Genomic DNA, 23381 nt, shown 5'->3' on the forward strand with positions numbered 1-23381 from the left:
TTCTGTGCTCATATTGGACAATACAATGTAGGGAGCTATATCTAAATTTGAACCGATTTGTTCCAAATCAAGCACATTTGAAGAAAATAACGACGATTTTCATTATATAACGATTTTCCCCGGCCGATACGGGATGACTATGAGCACCACACAGGCTGGAACCTTGGGCTCCGACTTGTGTGGCGCCCATCGTTATCACGGGAAGGTTAGCTGAAAGCTACCAGGCGCGTCCACAGGTTACGGATGGTGGAAAGCTCCGTTTTTATGCGGAGTAGCTGCAAATGCGGCCGCGGGCAGTCAGCGATTTTCGAGAGGAGAGTCTCAGTGAAGAGTCAGGTGGCACTGGCGAGTTATTGGCGTCTTCAAATAACCAATGCCCAACATCAGCGTCTGTTCCCAGGTTAGGGGCGGCTGGCGGTGAGCGTCGGATCTTGGAGCAAGCGGCTCGCCACAACGAGGGTTGGGGAGCTGGGCCAGTAACCCGCCCCGGAAAACTGAGAACTACTATGACAAACAAAGGAAGAGTAAAAATGGACCCCCCCAACGTTGACGACCCATGCAAACGAAAAACGGACCATGATTTGCGGATCTGCACCTGGAATGTCCGCACCCTTTATAGAGAAGGTGCAGTATACGCGCTGGCGGATGTATTAGAGAAGTATAAGGCACATATTACCGCCTTACATCAAGTGCGATGGACTGGGAATGGCGTTACTACAACACCAAACGGTGACAAACTATACTATAGCTGCCATAACACGAGGCATGAATTTGGCTGTGGATTTGTGGTTAGTCGGAGACTGAAACGCCTTGTCTCCAGCTTTACTCCGATGGATGAGAGGCTAGCCACAATCCGCATAAAAGCATCAGCCTTATTTGTGCCCATGCCCCGATTGAAGATAAGGACGAGCCAAGGATATTTTCTACGAGGGCCTAGAGAGAGAATATGACCGGTGCCCCGCCCATGGTATTAAAATCGTTCACGTGAGTGTGAGCGAATTGAGATGTACAGGAATCAGAATGAAGTCCGGAAATTCTACCAAAGAATTAAACATCAAACCGATGGCTTTGGTGCAGACACATCCTCCTGCAGAGACAAAGATGGAAATCTGGTAACTGACACAGATAACATGCTGAGGATATGGAAAGAACATTTTACCCGTTTCCGATGTTGGCGGCGAAGAGTATACCGCAGAACCAATCCCTGATGATGGCATAGAATGTTTACCTCCTAGTCAGAATGAGGTCCAAGTAGCAGTGACCCGACTAAAGAACAACAAGGCAGCAGGAGCCGACGGGTTACCCGCTGAACAATTTAAGACCAGAGGCGACACGCTGATGAGACGTATGCATCAGCTTATCTGCGCGATCTGGCTAGAAGAACGCATACCCGATGATTGGAACCTTAGCATACTAAGTCCCGTACACAAGAAAGGAGACAAGACCGAATGTGCCAACTACAGAGGATTAAGTCCTCCCCATCGCATACAAGATACTCTCGAGCGTACTGTGTAAAAGATTAAAACCTAAAGTCAATGAGATAATTGGGCCCTATCAATGCGGCTTTAGACCTGGTAAATCCAGCCTAGACCAGATATTCACACTGCGCCAAATCCTGGAAAAGACCCGAGAAGGGCAAATCAACACCTATCATCTCTTTGTTGACTAAGCCGCCTTCGATACTCCTCTACGTTCAAAGGTATTTCAAGCCATGTATGAGTTTGGTATCTCTGCAAAATTAATAAGACTCTGCAGGATGACACATGCTGATAATAGGAAAGAATCTCTCCGAACCATTTATTACCAAACCAGGTTTCAGACAAGGAGACAGCCTATCGTGTGATCTCTTTAATATCCTGCTGGAGAAGATTATACGAGATGCAGATGTGAATAGATATGGCACACTAATCACAAGAGAACACATGCTACTCGCCTATGCCGACGACATCGATATTATAGGTCGGCCCCGGAAGTAGTAATTGTAGCCTTTGAAAGAATCGAAAGAGAGACAGTGAAAATGGGTCTGGAAGTAAATGGAGATAAGACGGAATGGATGGTTTCAACTCCCAAAAAGCCTTGCACAACCGAGCAGATAAAGAAAATGGAGAAAGTTGGGAACCTCAACTTTGAGACAGTCATTAACTTTATCTACCTCGGCACCGCCGTAACCGAAACGAATGATACCAGTTTTGAGATTAAGCAAAGAATAATACTTTCAAACAGATGCTACTTGGGACTACGTAAGCAGTTTAGAAACAAGGCCACCTCTCGACAGACGAAGACTACATTATGCAAGACACTGATAGCACCCGTGCTGTTATATGGTTCTGAAGCATGGGTAATTGTGAAAGCAGATGAGGAAGTGCTTGGAGTATTTGAGAGAAATATATGGACCAGTTTGCGTTAATGGAGAATATAGGCTACGTATGAACCACGAGCTGTATGACGACGGCTGCGTTGGCTAGGTCATGTTGTCAGAATGGATGAAGAAGCTCCAGCAAAGAAGTCTTTTGAAGGCAAACACGGTGGTACACGCAAACCGGGAAGACCAAAAGCCCGATTGAAAGATCAAGTTGGGGGAGACACCTCGAAACTTGGTGTCAGAGATTTTAGAATGAGCGCAGAAGATCGAGGCGCTTGGAACGCTTTTCTACGTTCGGCTAGTGGAACAAATATTCTGTCATAGCCAACTAAAGTAAAGTAAAGTAAGTAATGACGATTTTAACGGGTTATGGTGAGAGAATCAACATCATTTTGTATTATTTAAATTCTATCCCTGGTACAAACTCATACCTAAAATTTTAGGCCGAAATATCAATATCAATATCCACTGCTTAGTGCCATCACTAAGCAGTGGTCGCTGCCATTGGCCAAAATTCAAAAAATTATTGTCTTATGTTTGGGACCAAATATGTATACATTAACTCTTAAGAGGTTAAGCATCTCAAAGGTATATATTTGAGTGATTTATTCTAACGGTACTCTTGAAGTATAGCACCAAAATAGAGAGATGTTAACTAAAGTTTTATGTTTATGTTGTAGCCATATCTGCAAGTGGAGGCGTCGATCCTCATCAAGCTCCTATGACAGATTGCAGCGGGAACATGATGGCCATTGGTTATTTAAATGCGTCAATCACCGCACAGATTGGAGCTTAAAGTTCCAGCCTGTGTGATGCAAATACAATAGTTACCCTGTGCCGGTAAGTTTTATGTAGTTTTGTGTCTGTTATGTTGTTGTGCAGGTTATTCAAAATTGGTTGATGTTTTACCTATTCCTTAGTCCGTGTGCCTGATTCTATCGAGTATCCAGATCCAGGAACTCTGCGACTAAAGTGGTGTTGTATGGCCCGAGTTCACAATCGGGACACACACCCTGCACGTTGGCATCAATCCTTGCTCTGTAGGAGTTGAGGCGTCTAAATTAGTTGGAACGTAATTGAGCCAGAACTACTCTGGTTTGCCGGGAGAGGTCAATTTCTACATGTGCAATGGAAGGCGGTCGTTCTCCAAGGACCACATGCATCCGGTAGCTATTCACCGCATCTGCTACCGTGTATGCATGAATGTTGTCTAAACCTGTTTGATCTATAGGTTGTCCCTTGTAGTGCTGGACTTTACGCTCTAGATCGTATAGATCCACCTTACGACTTCTGAGCGGTGGATACCTATCCACAAGATGGTGATTTGGATGGTCCCTGCGGTTACAGCCCTGTAGGTATTGCTCAGACAGCTTCGTTGGTACACCATTCGTTGTAGTCGGCAGAGCACATTGCTGCGCGAATGTTGATATAAATTAGAATGATCGTTGGCTACTTGTCGTTGTAGTAATTGTGGTCGTACCATTGGAATTGTATGTGGAAATCGATCTGCGTTTCCAACAAAAGAAAATTGTTGATTACGAGTCGAAGATGGCACAAAATTCCATTGCCAATTGTTCTGTCGCGACGTCGACAGAATCGGATTGCTTGCCGTATTCACTGAGTTCGTATTCGTTGATTCGACACATTCCGTCTGCCGAAAAAACTTTTCGTCCAAAAGCGCTGTACTTTGGGGCGCTGACTGGTTGATCACTGCACATCACTCCTCGGAATATATGGATTACTACATGTCATCGCATCGTCATAATCGCATCCACTGCGCTATTCCTTGACGACGTTTGCGTCATTCTCGAATCCACGAAAATCAGGCGAAGTTATACTTAGAGGCGTATAGCCATCACGCGCTTTCACACCTCGAAAAGAGTTATCGTTTATCCTATTTGCCCGAATTAATTGTTCCTGTTCGTCTAATTCGTGCAAATATATTCTTTCAATTAAGTCTGCCTTTTTCCTGCTCGTCAGCAAACCCAAACTCTTGCATTTCGTTTTCAACTGTTCCACTTTTTATACCCTCCACCATAGGATGGGGGGTATACTAATTTCGTCATTCTGTTTGTAACTTTTCGAAATATTCGTCTGAGACCCCATAAAGTATATATATTCTGGATCGTCGTGAAATTTATGTCGATCTAGCCATGTCTGTGCGTCCGACCGTCGAAGGAGTAAAGCTAGCCGCTTGAAATTTAGCACAAATACCTCTTATTAGTGTGGGTCGGTTGGTATTGTAAATGGGCCATATCGATCCATGTTTTGATATAGCTGCCATATAAACCAATCGTGGGTCTTGACTTCTTGAGGCTCTAGAGTGCGTAATTCTTATCCGATTGGAATGAAATTTTGCACGACGTGTTTTGTTATGATATCCAATAATTGTGCCAAGTATGGTTCAAATCGGTCCATAACCTGATATAGCTGTCATATAAATCGATCATGGGTCTTGACGTCTTGAGCCTCTAGAGTGCGCAATTCTTATCCGATTGGTATGAAATTTTGCACGTAGTATTTTTTTTATGATATCTAACAACTGTGCCTAGTATGGTTCAAATCGGTTCATAACCTGATATAGCTGTCATATAAACAGATCTGGGGACTTGACTTCTTGAGCTTCTAGAGGGCGCAATTTCTATCCGATTTGGTTGAAATTTTGCAAGACCAATTTTATTCTTACTTTCAACAACTGTGTCAAATAAGGTTCAAATCGGTTCATAACCTGATATAGCTGCCATATAAACCGATCTGGGATCTTGACTTATTGTGCCTCTAGAGGTCGCATTTATTATCCGATTTGCCTGAAATTTTGTACGACGGATCCTCTCTTGACCATCAACATACGGGTTTATTATGGTCTGTATCGGTCTATAGCCCGATACAGCTCCCATATAAATCGACCTCTCTATTTTACTTCTTGAGCCCTCAAAGGGCGCAATTCTTATTCGAATTGGCTGACATTTTACACAGGTCTCCAACATATAATTTAATTCTGGTCCAAACCGGACCATATCTTGATATCGCTCTAATAGCAAAGCAAATATTTTCTTATATCCTGTTTTGCCAAAGAAGAGATGCCGGGAAAAGAACTCGAGAAATGCGATCCATGGTGGAGGGTATATAAGATTCGGCCCGGCCGAACTTAGCACGCTTTTACTTGTTTCTTCCTTTAAACCCATTTTTATCGGATTACTTTTTGAAACACTATACAAATATTAATCATAAAATCACAATTTTATTAAAATTGTACAGTAAGTAATGGGGGATGACCTACTGAGTGAAATCAGCAAGTTTTTTCCTTTAAACTCTATTATCTAAAAAAAGTAAAGGGCGAAATATATTGCGCACAGCGAATCCATCATCTTAATTTTTTTCCACGCACTCTACAAGTACAAGGATTTCACAAGAAATCTATTTAACTTGTAAGTCGCTTATTTTCATTTTTCCTTTCAAAAACCGGCGATGTGTTTTATTTTCGCGATAGAAAATGGTTATCCCACTTCTGAAATTGCCAAGGATGCCTTTTTGGGAAATAAAATCTTGTGTGTGGCATCTTTAAATTAAGTTTAATAGAATCACGTCCGAATAGTTTGAATGCGATACCAAGACTCATACTGAGTTACAAAAAGAATACAACAAAAACTTCAAAATGATCATGAAATGGGATTCATAATGAAACAAGGAATATTTTATATATAAAAATCAATTTGTGTTTGTTTGTAGGTTTGTTTGTTTGTTTGTATGTTTGTGTGTTCCTTATAGACTCAGAAACGGCTGAACCGATTTTCACAGATGGTGCATAATTACCCCGTGGTGAAAATAGGGTACTACATTTTTTGATATCTGGAGGGGGGACGGACCCTCCCCCTTACCTTAATTTTCAGAAACGCCAGATCTCGGAGATGGGTGGTGCGATTTAAGCGAAATTTTGTGTGCTCTCATATAGTACCCTAAAAATAAAAATTTGGTATCCAAATTTCGGATGGGGTACCTAGGCGGGGCTGCCCCGCCCTAAAACCTACCAACCATATATTTAGACCAATCACGACAATATGGGACTCAAATGAAAGTTATTTAGGATAAGAAAACGTATATGATATCCAATTGCCGGACCAAGTGCTAGGGGGACCACCCCAACCCCCAAAACACCCCTAAATCGGACAAATTTACCGACCATGGCAATATGGGACTTAAATGATAGGTATTTGCGAGTAGAATACGAATCTGATATCCAAATGTGGGACCACTTTTCCGGGGTCCACCCCTTCCCCAAAACTGGACTTATTTACTGACCATGGGAATATGGGGCTTAAATAAAAGGTATTTGCGAGTAGAATACGAATCTAATATCCAAATATGGGGCCTAGTGTTTGGGGGGCCGCCTCTCACCAAAAACATCCCCCAAAGGGGACAAATTTACGACCATAGCAATATGGGGCTCAAATGAAAGGTCTTTGGGAGTAAAGCACGAATCTGATATCAATATTCGGGAAAGTGTCTATGGGGCCACGCCACCCCCACAACACCACCAAAATAGTAAGTATTTTCTGACTATTGCAATATGAGGCTGAAATAAGAGGGTTTTTAAAGTGGAACACGAATCCGATATATATTGTCAAGGCCAACTCCCTGAATGGCCGCCCATCCTTCAAAACACCCCCCAAGCCCGTCCTGTCTGCCGACTATGGAAATATGGGGCTCAAATTAAAGGTATGTGGGAGTAGACCACGTATCTGATATCAAAATTTGGGGCCAACTGTCTAGCGGACGTCCCACCACCACAACAACCCCCCAACTAAATATTCATATTCATAGATTTTAGGGCCTATACCCCAAACCGGACATATTTACTGGCTTTTGCAATAAGGAGTTTAAATGAGATTTGAAAAAGAATTTTATATACAATTTTGAGGGCAAAATAAAGGTATTTGGGAGTAGAATACGAATTTGATATCCAAATGTAGGACTATGTATTTAGGGCATCACCCCATCCCCAAAGGGGTTTAAAATTTTTCGACCATGCCAAAATGTGGCTCAAATGAAAGGTATTTGGGATTAGAAAACGAATTTGATAACCTATTTTGGGGCCATGTATTTGGGGTACGTCTCATCCTGTAAACTCCTCTTAAGCCAATGGCAATATGGGGTTTAAATAAATGGAATTTTAGAGAAGAGCACGATGCTTATATTTTTTTCAGGGCCAAGTATATGGGGGACTTTTCCCCCGAAAACACCACTAAATCAGACATATCGGTCTGAAATGTAGTATTTTGAGAATGGAATACACCTTACATCCAAAATTAAATTCGTAGACCAATAAAGATCATATGGGATTCAGACAAAGTCACTTATATTGTTAAACTGTTAGTCAAGTTAGCATGGCATTTCACAAAAAGATCTTTAATTGTCGAAAATAAATATTCGAAGGAAACTTTTGTTCCATATAAAGTAAAAGAAGGCGCAGCGGAGCGGGCCCGGGTCAGCTAGTATCAATATATAGTCCGATATAGCCCATTTTCGAACTTAACCTGCTTATGGACAAAAATAGAATCTGTGCAAAGTTTCAGCTCAATATCTCTACTGTAGACTGTAGCGTGATTTCAACAGACAGACGGACATGGCTAGATCGTCTTAGATTTTTACGACGATCAAGAATATATATACTTTATAGGGTCGGAAATGGATATTTCGATGTGTTGTAAACGGAATGGCAAAATGAAAATACCCCCATCCTTCGATGGTGGGTATAAAAATATAATATTACGAGTAGTTAACAAATTTCTTGGGATCGGTTAATCTTACCACAATATTGTAATATTTAATTCAATCCAAATCGGACGAAGATATACGGATGCTCTTTTGCAATTGTATCCACATGTAATTTGGAGGCAAGGTGCATCCGTTTGGCTTCCAAAATAATCAAAAAAAAAAACCCAATTTTGAGAAAAATTGAGTGATACTCTTTTTACTTTAAGCCATCGATATGTGTATTGGAGCTGTATTGTTTGTTATTGAGGAAAAAGTTGTGAAAATTTTTGAGAACATTGGTTGATAAATGCGCTTGCAAAGGCTTAGAAGTCTTTGTAGAAATTTTAGCTCTATACGAGAAAGAAAGAAACATTCAATTACCAATTCGGAGTAGCCATAGAATTTGTCAGGTAATAATTATTAATATTTCTACGGGGATGTAATTCGTATGTGTCAGAGATAATAAAATACTAATGAGCCGTAAGAGTAGATTTTAAATTAGCGCCAATGTGGCTCCGATTGCGGTCGCCATTTTGGATTAGACTGATTAACGAGCAGTAGCTGAGTATAATAAGATCCGTTCAAATGATTACAAAGTCATAGAACTTTAAAAACCAGTCAACTACTGACGAGATTGCGTTCACCGGTTGTCAATTCTGTTATAGCCACAGTTCCTCTTTTGACTTTGTCAGAGTTTTGAATGAGTTGATATTTACAACAAGTGTAGCATTTATAAATTTTCAAAACTATCTAAATTCTCACCAAAGAGTGTCGGAATAAGAGTTAGTTCCACCATCTTTTAAAAAGGATATTTCACAATCTTCCCCATCAAAGGCCATATGTAAATTTGATCCAACACAAACATTAACGGAACCAACTTCTTCAATATCATTGTCCGGCGATGAAATATCACATGTTTGCCTTGTTTCATCCGAAGAGACTAATTTATGCTGTAATGCAGCCATAGTGTAAATATAGATATCATCCAAGCCCATAATGTCCATAAAAATTGATGAACAACAGGAAGAAAATGGCTTGCGACAGCGGATAATAACCCCAGCATAGTCGTGATGTTGCATTAGCCAATTGGAGGAGGCATAACATACAAAGGTATCATCATATTTCAACTCCTCTGGGCTTTCCCAATAGGCATGCGCAAAAGGATTTGCCATCTTTGTATTGGGTTCATGGATAGTGAGGAATGTTTCTTTCTTTATAACAAGATCAGAGTCTTCTTCACTACAGACATGAGAAGAACTTTGAGAGATTTGCATATCTGAAAATTAAATCTTTAATAATAGAACCCGTTTAGTTTCATGTTGAGTCTTACCAAATTCATTCCAGTTTACTACTTCCAATTTCTCCTCGGTTCTGGTGATTAAAACTGTGCCATCATTATGGTAACAGGTCAAAACATCGTTAGTCCATATCATTTTAACACCATCACTGCGTTGAGCATAACTTTCATTGGCATAATAGTCATGCCATTCCTCCAACTGCAAAGGTGTATCCTCAAAGATCTGTAAAGGCATGGAAAAACTATTATAAATGATAAACACGAACAGCACAACTTACATTTCCATCTTTGGTCAAATGAAATTGTCTTCCCTGAGTGGTGGTTAAAACAAGATGTATATAACTTAGCTTATACCATTTCATAAGGTTACGGAGAAACTTGAGCTCATTACCAATTACAGCTAATAAATTTGCTTCCATAGACGAAAAGGAATAGCAGGCAGACATATGTATATCTGTGGACAACTTGCTAGATATCCTTTTGGTGTGTTGGTTGAATGCAGTTTTAGGTTTGTGTTTCTTGCATAGTTTATGAGTTTCATTGCATTCAAAACTTTGACTATCAGATATCTTGTTTAAGGAATCCAAGTCCTCCTCTTCAGAAACAAATTCATATTGATACAACTTATAGACTTCGCCATTATAACGCATTATCAATATAAGATCATTGCCGAAGAATACAATTACAGCTCCATTGTGGGTAAAAATTCTTCGCTTCTCCTCTTTAAAACACTGGCCTTCTTGCCAAATTTGTTCACATTTCATATCTTGATAATAAACAGTCAGTCCATTGGGATAGTTCATAACAATTTTCGAACTTTCTTGCAGTTCGTTAAGAATACGGATATTGATTTTGTTCTTTGTTTCCACAAGAATATTTTTACTTATACCTTTCTTCGATGAAGCTGAATCATTGAAGAATAGAGAGCATTCATCAAATGCAAAAGTTAAATTTTTATTCATGTCCTGGAAGCACCATTTCTCTTCGTAAAGTTTTAAGAAACCATTTTCGAAAAAATATTTGGAGGTTTTCAGTTTTATCTCCTGCCGTGTATCAGGCAAATTATAGCCTTTTAGTAGATGATGATCGGGTGGTATACCCACCCAATCTTGTGGTTGTCTAGAGTTTCTGCTTGCTGAAAGTTTTTTGTTATATTGTCGACTTGATTGACGACTGCTTCGAATGTCACGATCATGTGTTTCTTGTGTCTGAGATAGTTCACAGCTTTTTTCTTCAAAAATTTTCAAGGCTTTGAGCGATTTGGGTCTTACGAATATTTGCTCCTCCATTTGTAATGTTTTGATTTCACTTTCAACATCTCTTTTGCTTAATGATGTTCTTTTTCTCTCTTCCTTTGAAATTTTATGCATTACTGGGGTTACAAGATTCTCCAAGAACTCTTCCCTTTGAAATAGAACAAAATCTCGAAAACACAAACGACTGGGTATAACAATTAAGCGTTCATCTTCATAAACCTTGTATAGAGTTCTGCGGAAGGCGTATATTTTGTTATTCTTCTCTGTGCAATAAACTTGATAATCATCATAACTCTGAAGGAGTTTATTAATGCGCTGCTTGCATCCATCTTGTGACAAGTATAATTTTACATATCTTGGCAAGTGACCGAAAAATAAGGAGGATGATGTATGATCTTCTAATTCATCGCGATATGTTTCAGTGAAATAATTCTTCCATAGATTGTAATCCATGTATGAATCATAGATGTTCTCTTTTTGGGGAAGATTTGTATTGACTAACAAGTTATTCAATAGCTCATTGGTTTCCTCTATGAAGAGGCGATTAAAATTTTTCACTGTCATAACACTTTCCAAGGGTGATGTAAAAAATCCTTCAAAACTATTATTTGCTTGAGTTATTTTTAGCAGTGGTTGTTCATTGAAGTCACCCACTTTTTCTTTGTGGGGTTGTACACATATTTTGAATAAATTGTCCATATAAGCTGCAATGGTTGCCCAATCTGAACTACTAGCTGTTGAATAACGTTGCTGCATAACTGAAGATTCGAGCAAATGGCAAAGTTCTGTAAGATCAACTTGCTCAGACATGGTTACATTGATTTCTTGAAAAGGTCTTAAGTAATATGTTTGATATTGTTGATGCAGTACTTCAATGTCATATACACTCCAGGTCAATTGATCATAAATTTCCCTCTGATGCTTCGCAGCCAAACATTTTGATATAACATTTAAATGATGAGTAAAAATACCGACAGACTTCATTGCATCAATTTGTCTTGATTCGTAGATAGAAGCATTGACTGCCCTAAGAGTTTCTATAACAACATCTCTTTGCTTATAATTGTTTAGCAAAATGTCGTAGTTACTTTCAGCTGGCAAGAAGTGAATAATTCCTTGGATTGGTTGTTGTTCCCTATTTTGGAAAAGGATTAATAAGTGTACAAAAGAAAATTTAAATGGAAGGGAAAGACATTCAGAATATTTCTAAAGGGTGTTGTTTGCTATTCGTAAAGTATAAAATCTTCTAAAACAAATCACCCAACGATGACCCAAAGACTTAAGACAAAATTTCCGTTTTTATTTCATCATTTACTTTTCTCTTTCTTATGGTAAAATGCTAGTAGAAGTCTTTCATGTTTTCTTATGTTTTAATTTTATTGCTTGGGAAAAGCTTCTTGTTGCGTTACACATAAATTTCGCATATGTAATGCTATTTTCGTATAAATACATGATGCATGTCTGCAAGTGTAAACTTACAGATAAAGTTATTGAATACCCTACTAACTAATGGCTAGGCAAGGATTATCGGTCTTGTAGAATGAGGAATAACAAACTGTGGCATCAACGAATTGCTGATAAAATAAAGGAGAGTCAATAGACCCACCAAATAGGTCAAACGAAACTCAAGAATAGAAAACTTATTAAGGAGATACAGATTTTTTATATTCTTATGTATAAAATTAAATATTTTTTTGGTTTGTTATGCGAAACATTTATTTATCAAGTTCAATTCTCTAAAAACAAAAAGTTAAAAACAATCAAGCATGGTATTGACTAATAATAAAATTTTTAAAAAAGTGATTAATTTTATAGATACCTAGCTGACCCGGGCCCGCTCCGCAGCGCCTTCTTTTAATTTATATGGAACAAAAGTTTCCATGGAATATTTATTTTCGACAATTAAAGAGCTTTTAGTTAAATACCATACCAAATGTTTACCCTTTGGGGGGTGTTTTGGGGAACGGGTGATGCCCTAAATACAGGGTCCGACATTTGGATATTAAATTCGTATTCTTCTCCCAAATACCTTTATTTGAGCCCCATATTGCGATGGTCACTAAAAAATTCCTGTTTGTGGGGTATTTTGGGAAAGGGGTAGACACCTAGAAAATTGGTCCCGGAAGTGGGTATAAATTCTTGCTCTACCCCCAATACCTTTCATTTAAGCTCCACATTTACATGGTCGGTAAATATGCCAGATTTAGGGGTGTTTTGGGGATTGGGGTGATCCCTCAAACACAAAGCCCGGAAAATATATCAGCAACGTGCTCCATTCTGATATATCTATATATCATTTATTTGAACCCCATATTGCCATTGGCCTCAAAATTGGATATCAAATTCGTTTTCAAATCTCATTTAAACTCCTTATTGCAAAAGTCAGTAAATATGTTTGGGGGAAATATAAATATTAATATTTCCACTCTCCTTACGACCCAAATTGTCTTAGTGAGCAAATACGTCCTAGTTGGGGGTTGATATCGTGGTGGGACGTCCCCTAAACAGTTGTTGATATCAGATACGTGGTCTACTCCCAAATACCTTTAATTTGAGCCCCATATTTCCATAGTCGGCAAACATGACCGGCTTGAGGGATGTTTTGGGTGATGGGAGCCCACTCAGTAAATTGGCCATGAAAATATATATCGGATTCGTGTTCTACTTTAAAAACCCTCTTATTTGAGTCTCATAGTGCAATAGTTAGCAAATACTTCCAATTTGGGTGGTGTTGTGGGGGTGGGGTGGCCCCATAGACACTTTTCCCGAATATTGATATCAGATTCGTGCTTTACTCCCAAAGACCTTCCATTTCAGCCCCTTATTGCTATGGTCCTAAATTTGTCCACTTTTGGGTAGAGGCGCCCCAAACACTTGGTTCCATATTTGGATATCAGATTAGAATTCTACACTCAAATACCTTTTATTTAAGCCCCATATTGCCATTTTCAGTAAATAAGTCCTGTTTGGGGGGTGTTTTGGGGAAGTGGTCGACCCCCAGAAACGTGGTCCCACATTTTAAATTTAAAAGCATAAACGGTATGTATCTGTTTCCGTAAAAAGCAAGATAACATAGCACATGAGACATACAGCAGTGAACGAAAAAATAATCCACACAATCATATTATATATATATATATATATATATATATATATATATATATATATAAATAAATGAATTTGTCTTTGTTTGCTTGTGTGTATGTTTGTTTGTGGGTTTGTAAATTTGTTTGTTCCGTATAGACTCAAAAACGGCTGAATCGATTTCTTTCAAATTTTCACAGATTGTGGGGAGTGGTCCGATATAGGTAGGGGGGCGAACCCTCCCCCTTACCCTAAAAGTACGACCCCAAAATAAAAGTCAACCGATCGGGACAATATGGGATTCAAATGAAAAGTATTCAGGAGTAGACTACGAATTTCATATTAAATATTTGGATCCAAGTAACTGGGGGCCGCCCCGGCCCCAGAACACCCAAAAAAATGTTTATTGGACGATAATCACAATATGGGACTCGAATGAAAGGTATTCGGGAGTAGATTACGAAAATGGTCAGGAAGGAGGAAAAGGCTTTTTAGTCTGTTGATATTGGAAGGGGGCGGACCCTCCCCCGTTACCCTAAAAACACCACCTAAAATCAAAAGTGGACCGATAGGGACAATATGGATATCAAATGAAATGTATTGGGAAGTAGAATACGAATATGGTATTAAAAATTGGAATGAAGTATTCGATGGGTGGTCCAACCCAAAAAACTCCCCCAAAACAAACATATTGGACGTAAATATCAATATAGGACTCAAATGAAAGGTATTCAGGAGTAGACAACGAATATGACATAAAAATGAGGTACAAGTAATTGGGGGTCGCCCCACCCTCAAATATAATATAATTCGATCCCAGCTAGATGAGCCTAAAATTAAAGGCAGTTGGTAGCAGATTACGAATATGACATTAAAATTTGTGTCCAAGAATCTAGGTGGCGCTTAACCTCCCCATTAAAACAATGGGGGATCAAGTGATACATATTTTTATGTGGAGTGCGTCATTCAAATTTGTGCTCAAGTGGCAGATGGAGTGAGGCGCCCCACACCAATCGGCTGTATACACCAATAATGACAATATGGGGTTAAATTTAAAGTATAAGGCTGTGGACTGCGAATATGATACCATTATTCACTATGCTATAGCTGCCACGAACTATACTATAGCTGCCATAACGAGAGGCATGAATTTGGCTGCGGATTTGTAGTTCGTCGGAGACTGAAACACCTTGTTTCCAGCTTTACTCCGGTGGATGAGAGGCTAGCCACAATTCGCATAAAAACCAAATTCTTCAACATCAGCCTTATTTGTGCCAATGCCCCGACGGACAAAGACGAGCAGACCAAGGATATTTTCTACAAGCGCCTAGAGAGAGAATATGACGCTGCCCACCCATGATATTAAAATCCTACTGGGAGATTTTAATGCAAAAATAGGGAAGGAAGACATTTTTGGTCCAACAGTCGAAAAGTTTAGCCTCCACGTGATAACGTCCAGTAATGGGTTGAGGCTGATAGATTTCGCCGCTGCAAAAAACATGGTAGTTAGGAGTACCAGATTTCAACATAAAAATATGTACAAAGCCACATGGCTGTCACCCGATCAAAACACGAGAAACGAAATTGATCACGTTGTGATAGATGGAAGCATTCATCCAGCGTGTTAGATGTACAATCGATCCGTGGAGCGAATATAGATTCGGATCATTACCTCGTTGCAGCAAAGGTTCGCACCCGTTTGAACATGGCCGGGAAAGTACGATCTGACACTTCCCGGAAGCTGGACATTGAAAAGCTGCAAACACATCAAATGGCAGCGGCATACTCCACTCGACTGACCCAACTGCTTGATGAAAGCACTTCTTGTTCCGATGATATAATGGCGCAGTGGCAAACTGTTGTTCACTCCATGAAAAATGACGCGAAATCCGTACTTGGGTACCGGAAGCATCCTCCAAGAATCCCATGGTAGGACCAAGAGTGTCGTGATGCTACTGAAGCCAAGAATGCGGCATAAGGAGCAACCCTGCAATTAGTAGCAACGCGCCAGATGAAGGAGAGGTATCGGGAGAAAAAGTGAGAGGAGAAACGTCTATTCCGCAGAAAGAAAAAGGAAATGGAAAGACGTGAGTGTGAGCGATATGAGATGTACAGGAGTCAGAATGAAGTCCAGAAATTCTACCAAAGAATTAAACATCAAACCGATGGCTTTGTTGCAGGCACATCCTCCTGCAGAGACAAAGATGGAAATCTGGTAACTGACACAGATAACATGCTGAGGATATGGAAAGAACATTTTACCCAACTGCTCGTTTTCGATGTTGGCGACGAAGAGGATACCGCAGAACCAATCCCTGATGATGGTATAGAATGTTTACCTCCTAGTCAGAATGAGGTCCAAGTAGCAGTGACCCGACTAAAGAACAACAAGGCAGCAGGAGCCGACGGGTTACCCGCTGAACAATTTAAGACCAGAGGCGACACGCTGATGAGACGTATGCATCAGCTTATCTGCGCAATCTGGCTAGAAGAACGCATACCCGATGATTGGAACCTTAGCATTGGAACCGTACACAAGAAAGGAGACAAGACCGAATGTGCCAACTACAGAGGATTAAGTCCTCCCCATCGCATACAAGATACTCTCGAGCGTACTGTGTGAAAGATTAAAACCTAAAGTCAATGAGATAATTGGGCCCTATCAATGCGGCTTTAGACCTGGTAAATCCAGCCTAGACCAGATATTCACACTGCGCCAAATCCTGGAAAAGACCCGAGAAGGGCAAATCAACACCTACCATCTCTATGTTGACTAAGCCGCCATCGATACTCCTTTACGTGGGTCTGGAAGTAAATGGAGATAAGACGGAATGGATGGTTTCAACTCCCAAAAAGCCTTGCACAACCGATCAGATAAAGAAAATGGAGAAAGTTGGGAACCTCAACTTTGAGACAGTCATTAACTTTATCTACCTCGGCACCGCCGTAACCGAAACGAATGACACCAGTTTTGAGATTAAGCGAAGAATAATACTTTCAAACAGATGCTACTTGGGACTACGTAAGCAGTTTAGAAACAAGGCCACCTCTCGACACACGAAGACTACACTATACAAGACACTGATAGTACCCGTGCTGTTATATGATTCTGAAGCATGGGTAATTGTGAAAGCAGATGTGGAAGTGCTTGGAGTATTTGAGAGAAAGATTCTTCGTAAAATATATTGACCAGTTTGCGTTAACGGAGATTATAGGCTACGTATGAACCACGAGCTGTATGACGACGATAGCATAGTTACACGCATCAAAATACAACGGCTGCGTTGGCTAGGTCATGTTGTCAGAATGGATGAAGAAGCTCCAGCAAAGAAGTCTTTTGAAGGCAAACACGGTGGTACACGCAAACCGGGAAAATCAAAAGCCCGATGGAAAGATCAAGTTGTGGGAGACACCTTGCAACGATATTGGGGGGTTATAACAGAACACCACGTGCAAAATTTCAGCCAAATCGGACAAAACTTGCGCCTTGTAAGGGTTATACCTAAATATTAACCGATATGGCCCATTTGCAATCCAGTTTTCCAAAATAATTTATCGTACTTCGTAAGCAAGAATTTTCAAAGTGGATTAAAAATCTCTCCACAGATTTTTTTTTTGTTTTTTGTTGTTTCTCGCTTATGAACATTGTAATTTCAGAATCTCAAATAATTTTCCGGGTGTCAGACGTTTTTGTTTGAAGTTAGTTCGCGGAGACTTACTATTGATGTAGGTCGTTGGGGATTGCAAATGGACCATATCGGTCCAGATTTGGATATATCTCTCATATAAATCGATATCCTGATTTGACTTTTTGAGCCACTAGATGTCCAATTTGGCTGAAATTTCGCACGGAGTGTTTTATTATGATTTCCAACAACTGTACCATTCAGTCCAAATCTGTCAATAACCTGATGTAGCCCCCATGTAAACTGATGTGCCGATTTGCTTTCTTGAGCCCATGGAAGCAGAATTTGTTGTACGATTTGGCTGAAATTTTGTAGAGTGTGTTTTGGTATGACTTTCAACAACTGTGTCAAGTACGGTTCAAGTCGGCCAATAATCTGATATAGCTCCCATATCAAGCCATCTCCCGATTAGTCTTCTAAGGCCCTTAGAAACTTCAATTTGTGACGGATTTTCAGAAGCTTGGTACGTAAAATACACATATGTCTTCAACTGAGTACATTTGTGGATATCGATGCAGAATTCATGATGTGGGTTCCCAAGATTCGGCCGTAACGAACTCGGCACGTTTTTATTTGTTGTTTTAAGTCTCCGAAATATAAGTCTAATTATATGTTTCCTTGATTACCTTATTATTTTAGTCAATATAGCGACGACCGTCCGCCTGTCAAATCCATTCTAATTCCTTTTATTGAAGAAAGCTATCCACAAATATTTCTATTAATTTTGATATTTTGAGATCACCTACCTAGTACATATACGGTGACATTTGTTAAAGTGGCAGTCTGCCTACAGATTCACTTAAAAATTTTAGTCAATTGTAACACCGCAGGAACAGAAGTAGGAAAACTCGTCCCTTTTAGAAGAAGGAGCTTAGTATCTGAATGACAGTTTTATACGAGTACCATACGTCTTTGTAATACTCTTCCTCACAATATCCAAAACATCAGCAACGCGCCAATTTTAAAAAAAAGGTTCAATTTTTCTTCGAAATTAAAAGTTTATTTTCTTAAGAAGGATATATGACTGTCTTATAAGCCTGCACTATATCTATAAGATTTAATCTTGTTGTGTAGTATTCCTTAAATTAAAAAAAATAAATAAAAAAAAAATCTACACCATTTTCAAGTATAATTCAGAAAATTCCAATGGAAATTCAGAAATTCCATTTGTAATTCAGAAATTCCATTTAAAATTCAGATATTCCATTTGAAATTCAGAAATTGCATTTGAAATTCAGAATATTTCAATTAAAATTCAGGAATTCCATTTGAAATTCAGAATATTTCAATTGAAATTCAGAAAATCTATTTGAAATTCCATTTGAAATTCAGAAATTCCATTTGAAATTTAGAATATTTCATTTGAAATACAGAATATTTCATTTGAAATTCAGAATATATCAATTGAAATTCAGAATATTTCAATTGAAATTCAGAATAAAAGCAAATACCAGAGCATCCACTTGAAAGTTAAAGTAAATAGTAACCATAGCATTTATCTCAATTTAATAATTTCTTAATATAATAACAGAGTAACCATATCATCCTGTCATTTGATTATTTATCTATAAACATTTAGTCAGTTTGAAGTGAATCGAACATCATAGTGTTCGGTTAAAATGGAGATAAAGGAAAACTTCGCTTTTGCGTCTATAAAATGAGAAGAGGATTTGTAGAAAAGGTTATACCATGTTGTCATTTGTCCCATCCTAAATGTATGGAGAATATCGATCAGACATGTCCCACAAAACCACATGTTCTATTGGATCAAGAAGCTGAACAAATACTAACGTGGATCGAAGTGGAACACACCATTACCTTAAATTGCATTAAGGAAAAAATATTGGCCCATTTAAAAAAAAATGTAGCTATTTCCACCATATCCAATGGACGACACACATTTCAACCTGTTCTGAAGAAAAAACTACAGGTGTGCCCGTATGGGTACTAGAGCTGTACAGACTCTACCAAAATCAAGAGGACCAAATATGCATCTTATTGGAGCAATAGGGATGTGCGGCGTCATAAAAATGGATAGACGGCATTGGGCTTTCAAAGGAGCTGATACAAAGGAGTGGATACAGTCAGTTTTCTCAATGTGGGTGGATATGGGGAACCAGTTGTCAGAACTTGTTTTAGTTGTTGACAACGCTCCATGCCACAATAGATTGGAAGAGATATTTTCACAGTCTCCTGCATCTCTTTTAAGATTGGCTCCATATTCACTGCAAATGAACCCAATTGAAACAATATGGAGTAAAATTAAAAGCTATGTCAGATGTCACATGCATTTCATGAAACTACTTGTAATTTTAGAAAATATAAATACATATGTAGATCGCATGACCAAAAACTTCCTTATTATTTCATACTTCATAGTTTTTTAGATATGATATTGTTCTTAATTTCAATTGAAATATTCCGAATTTCAAATGGAATTTCTGAATTTGAAATGGAATTTCTGAAATTCAATGGAATTTCTGAATTACGAATGGAATTTCTGAATTTCAATTGGAATTTTCTGAATTACACTTGATCGTTGTATATCGCTTTAAAAAGCTCAACAACTTGTGAATGTTCACACCGGCTAAATCAACCTTCTGACTGCCAGTGTAGGACACACAACCAGGAACTATCTTGCACATTCCAGGAGAACCGATATCTTTGGGTATCCGACATGTAAGCTAAGTTTTCAGGGTCAGATCCGAAAGTCAACGAATGATAGATGGTCACAAAAGGGGTTGTGAATATGGCAAAATTATGTGGCCTAATCTAGACTTGACCGCTTTGCTGTCGATGGTGAGAACAAATGTGTTAGTCATTGTGTCCGTCATGACAGGTCACTCTCTGATCCGAAAACATACTGAAGGTTGCCAGTAATGACTTTTGCAGAAGCTGTGAGGACGTCGAGGAAGAAGAGTCTATAGATGACTAACACATTTGTTCTAACCATCGACAGCAAAGCGGTCAAGTCTAGATTAGGCCACATAATTTTGCAATGTTCACAACCCCTTTTGTGACCATCTATCATTCGTTGACTTTCGGATCTGACCCTGAAAACTTAGCTTACATGTCGCATACCCAAAGATATCGGTTCCCCTGGAATGTGTAAGATAGTTCCTAGTTTAGCAAGCTTGTCTGCTCTACAATTCCCTGGGATATCTCTGTGACCTTACACCCAGAACAGGTGAATTTTGAACCATTTAGCCATCTCGTTGAGAGATCTGCGACAGTCGAAAATTGTTTTTGAATTCAGAAATACGTTCTCCAGGAATGAAATGGTTGTCTGACTGTCTTAGGAGATATTTATGTCAAGCGATTCCACCACTCATTTGATTGCAAGGATCTCCGCTTAATAAACACTATCCTTCTCGATAAGACCAGTCAGAGTACACCCCAAAGCGCACCTGGTCGTCAAGTTTGGAACCATCCATATAGAAGTCTCTGAAACTTCTATTACCAGGGGTATTGTAGTTCCAATCGTTTCTATCAGGAATAGAGGTACCGTAATTTTTTTCAAAAAGCGGCTCAGACAAAACATCGGCCATTGTATCAAGGATAACACAGAGTCCGTAGCCACCGATTGACCAAAGAGAACGCTCCCTTAGCCTCACAACAGTGGTCCCCCTCAGTGCGGCTATGATGCACGAGCAAGCCATTCTTTGGATCTGGCTGAGTATTGAACCCTAGGTACACTTTTGAAGAGCCGTCCGCCGAACCGCAACACCATATAGCTAAAAAGAACTACTTCTGGTGTGCACGGATTTACGCCTAGGCCACTTTTATAAGCCCACTTCGCTGTCACACGTAGAGCTTCCTGAAATATATCTTTAAGAGTGCTGGTAAACTTTCCCGCAGTAGCAACGTGACCTAAGCGCCACATAAATTTCCTCTAAACAATCAAGTCCGGCAAACTTTTGCAACTAGACGTGGCAGTGATCACGTCCAAGGAGCTTACGAAGCAAAAGCCTGGTTACGAATTTTACTACGTGGTCAACATAAAGTTCACCAAGTGCTAGTAAGCCACTTAATAGCTTCTACATAGGGCGGTCATTTGATTTCGAGATGTTCATCACAGTTTTTTTTTTATTAAAATTTTAAACGAATTTCCTAACTAAACTTAACTAAAATATGTAGTGTGAATTATAAGTCCCTAGCACTTATCCTATCTGCGGGCTCCTAAATCTTTGAAAACCCAAGTAAAGTGCACTTTTAAGTAGAATCTCGTCTACAGTTTCCTACTTGGCTTTTCCTTAACTCACATAGTAATGCATTTTTGAATGACTCAAGGAGTTTTGCTTCAGTCGCTCCTTAAGTCATACATTGGCTTGTATTCAAAAGGAAAACTTATTCCACTACTTGTGATGGAAATAAACACTTGTTAAGTTTATTTTAAGTTATTCACCCCTCATTGTAGATGCTACGCAACGCATGCAGAAAGCAGTAGCAGTGGAAAGGCAGCCAACTTTGGCAAAATGTCATGTCAACTTAAGACTTTGGTATTTAAATACCAATTTATTGTCGAGTGAAGGGAACATGGATTTCAATACCCAACGCTGCAAAGGCTTAAGGGATACATATTTAAAGTTTGGAATAGAGTTTCTCTGAGATTTAAAACAAATGCAAATACTTGTTATGTTACCTTAATAAATCCAAATAGAAATCTTCAGTTATTTGGCCTATGATTACAATAAACAAATTATCACCAGGGGGATCATCTTCTATGTACTAAAACAATAGAATTTAAAGTAACCCATGGTGACCTCACAAATGCATAGAACGTACTTTTCGTTTTGATAGCTTTTCCGTTTGTCCTACGCTATTGTGTTCTTTTACTATCATGGTAATACAATCGCTTTCTTCTGCATCCTTTTCTCGTGACTTTTTCGGAGCCTTCTTTGATTTGACAGATTTAGATTCGGTTGGATTCAAATAGTTCTTGTCCCTAAGACTCTTTGAATTTCCCGTGAATGGAGTTGCTTGTTTCTCTTCCAGATCTCTTAGCCAATATTGATAAATATCAAACATAAGTTCTTCATTGATTTTCTTATTGACGACATCAAAATCATTCATAAAGTTGTGTATTGCTTTCATAACTGCCATCATGAGTTGATTTCCAGAGTCATCTTTAATGTGGCTCTTGCGTTTTGATGAACGTGGTTGATTATTTAGGTGCTGTTTCAGGTCATCTAGATCGAGTATAAACACCGAACGTCTAAGGCCTGATTTAACCTTATTTTTAAATGCATATTTTACGGATTTCAAGCCATTGCCATGGAAGTTGATGCAATAAAGGTTATAATTTTTAGTATCCTTTAAATGCTAGGAACGAGTTAGCATATAGGGACTTTTATATTAGATTTAAGGAGATTTTGTGCATTTTTATAGTAGATATTTACCATTGCGTTCAATCTCTTTAAGCTCATATCGCGTTATTTACGATTCAGATTTATAAAAATATATTGAGAGACAATTATTTCGATATTTATTATAAATAAATATTGTAATGAATTTGGAAATTCCAATGTTATGTCATAGATATACATTGAGAAAAGAATGGGACGTTTGTTTGTTCGAAAAGATTACAGGACGTTCGACAGTTGGACGATATGGAAAATTTTAATCGCCCAAAAGATTCTTGATTCTTATCAATGAAAATTCTTTTAGCATCACATTGCCCGTTGTAGAGTTTATTGGGAAATTTGTATTTTCGCACCATTCACTGTCCATTAGGCTTAAAGGTGGATATAAAGAAGAAATTTGTTTAGCTTCGCAGAAAAGCATACCCAATTAAACGTGCCATCACGGCGTCCAAAATTGGACAGAGTACGACAGGATCCACTGTTCAATTCTCAACCTGCTGCATCACAGTCGCACTGAGGACATTGTGGACACTGCTGTCGCTACGGACGCTGTATTATCACACAATGCCCTATGCTCGA

The 23381-nt window shown here is 39.0% G+C and overlaps 1 protein-coding gene across 5 annotated transcripts in view; it reads right to left on the reverse strand.

Moving 5' to 3' along the window:
• LOC106090471 (uncharacterized) overlaps positions 1 to 22920 on the reverse strand; it is a 44920-nt gene extending 22000 nt beyond the window's left edge. For 4 of the 5 annotated variants that reach the window (XM_059360725.1, XM_059360723.1, XM_059360726.1 and 1 more), the window contains exons 1-6: positions 22839 to 22920; positions 22225 to 22761; positions 22082 to 22167; positions 9692 to 11804; positions 9447 to 9636; positions 8879 to 9392 (exon numbers count right to left, since the gene is read on the reverse strand). In XM_059360725.1, coding sequence (XP_059216708.1) covers positions 8879 to 9392; positions 9447 to 9636; positions 9692 to 11804; positions 22082 to 22167; positions 22225 to 22761; positions 22839 to 22865 — 3467 coding nt within the window. In that variant the 5' untranslated portion in view covers positions 22866 to 22920. The remainder of the gene's footprint in view (positions 1 to 8878; positions 9393 to 9446; positions 9637 to 9691; positions 11805 to 22081; positions 22168 to 22224; positions 22762 to 22838) is intronic. The other variant, XM_059360724.1, reaches the window with a different exon arrangement.
• Between the last annotated feature and the right edge of the window lie 461 nt (positions 22921 to 23381).

Source organism: Stomoxys calcitrans, chromosome 1 (assembly GCF_963082655.1).
Source record: "Stomoxys calcitrans chromosome 1, idStoCalc2.1, whole genome shotgun sequence".
Classification (NCBI taxonomy): Eukaryota; Metazoa; Arthropoda; class Insecta; order Diptera; family Muscidae; genus Stomoxys; species Stomoxys calcitrans.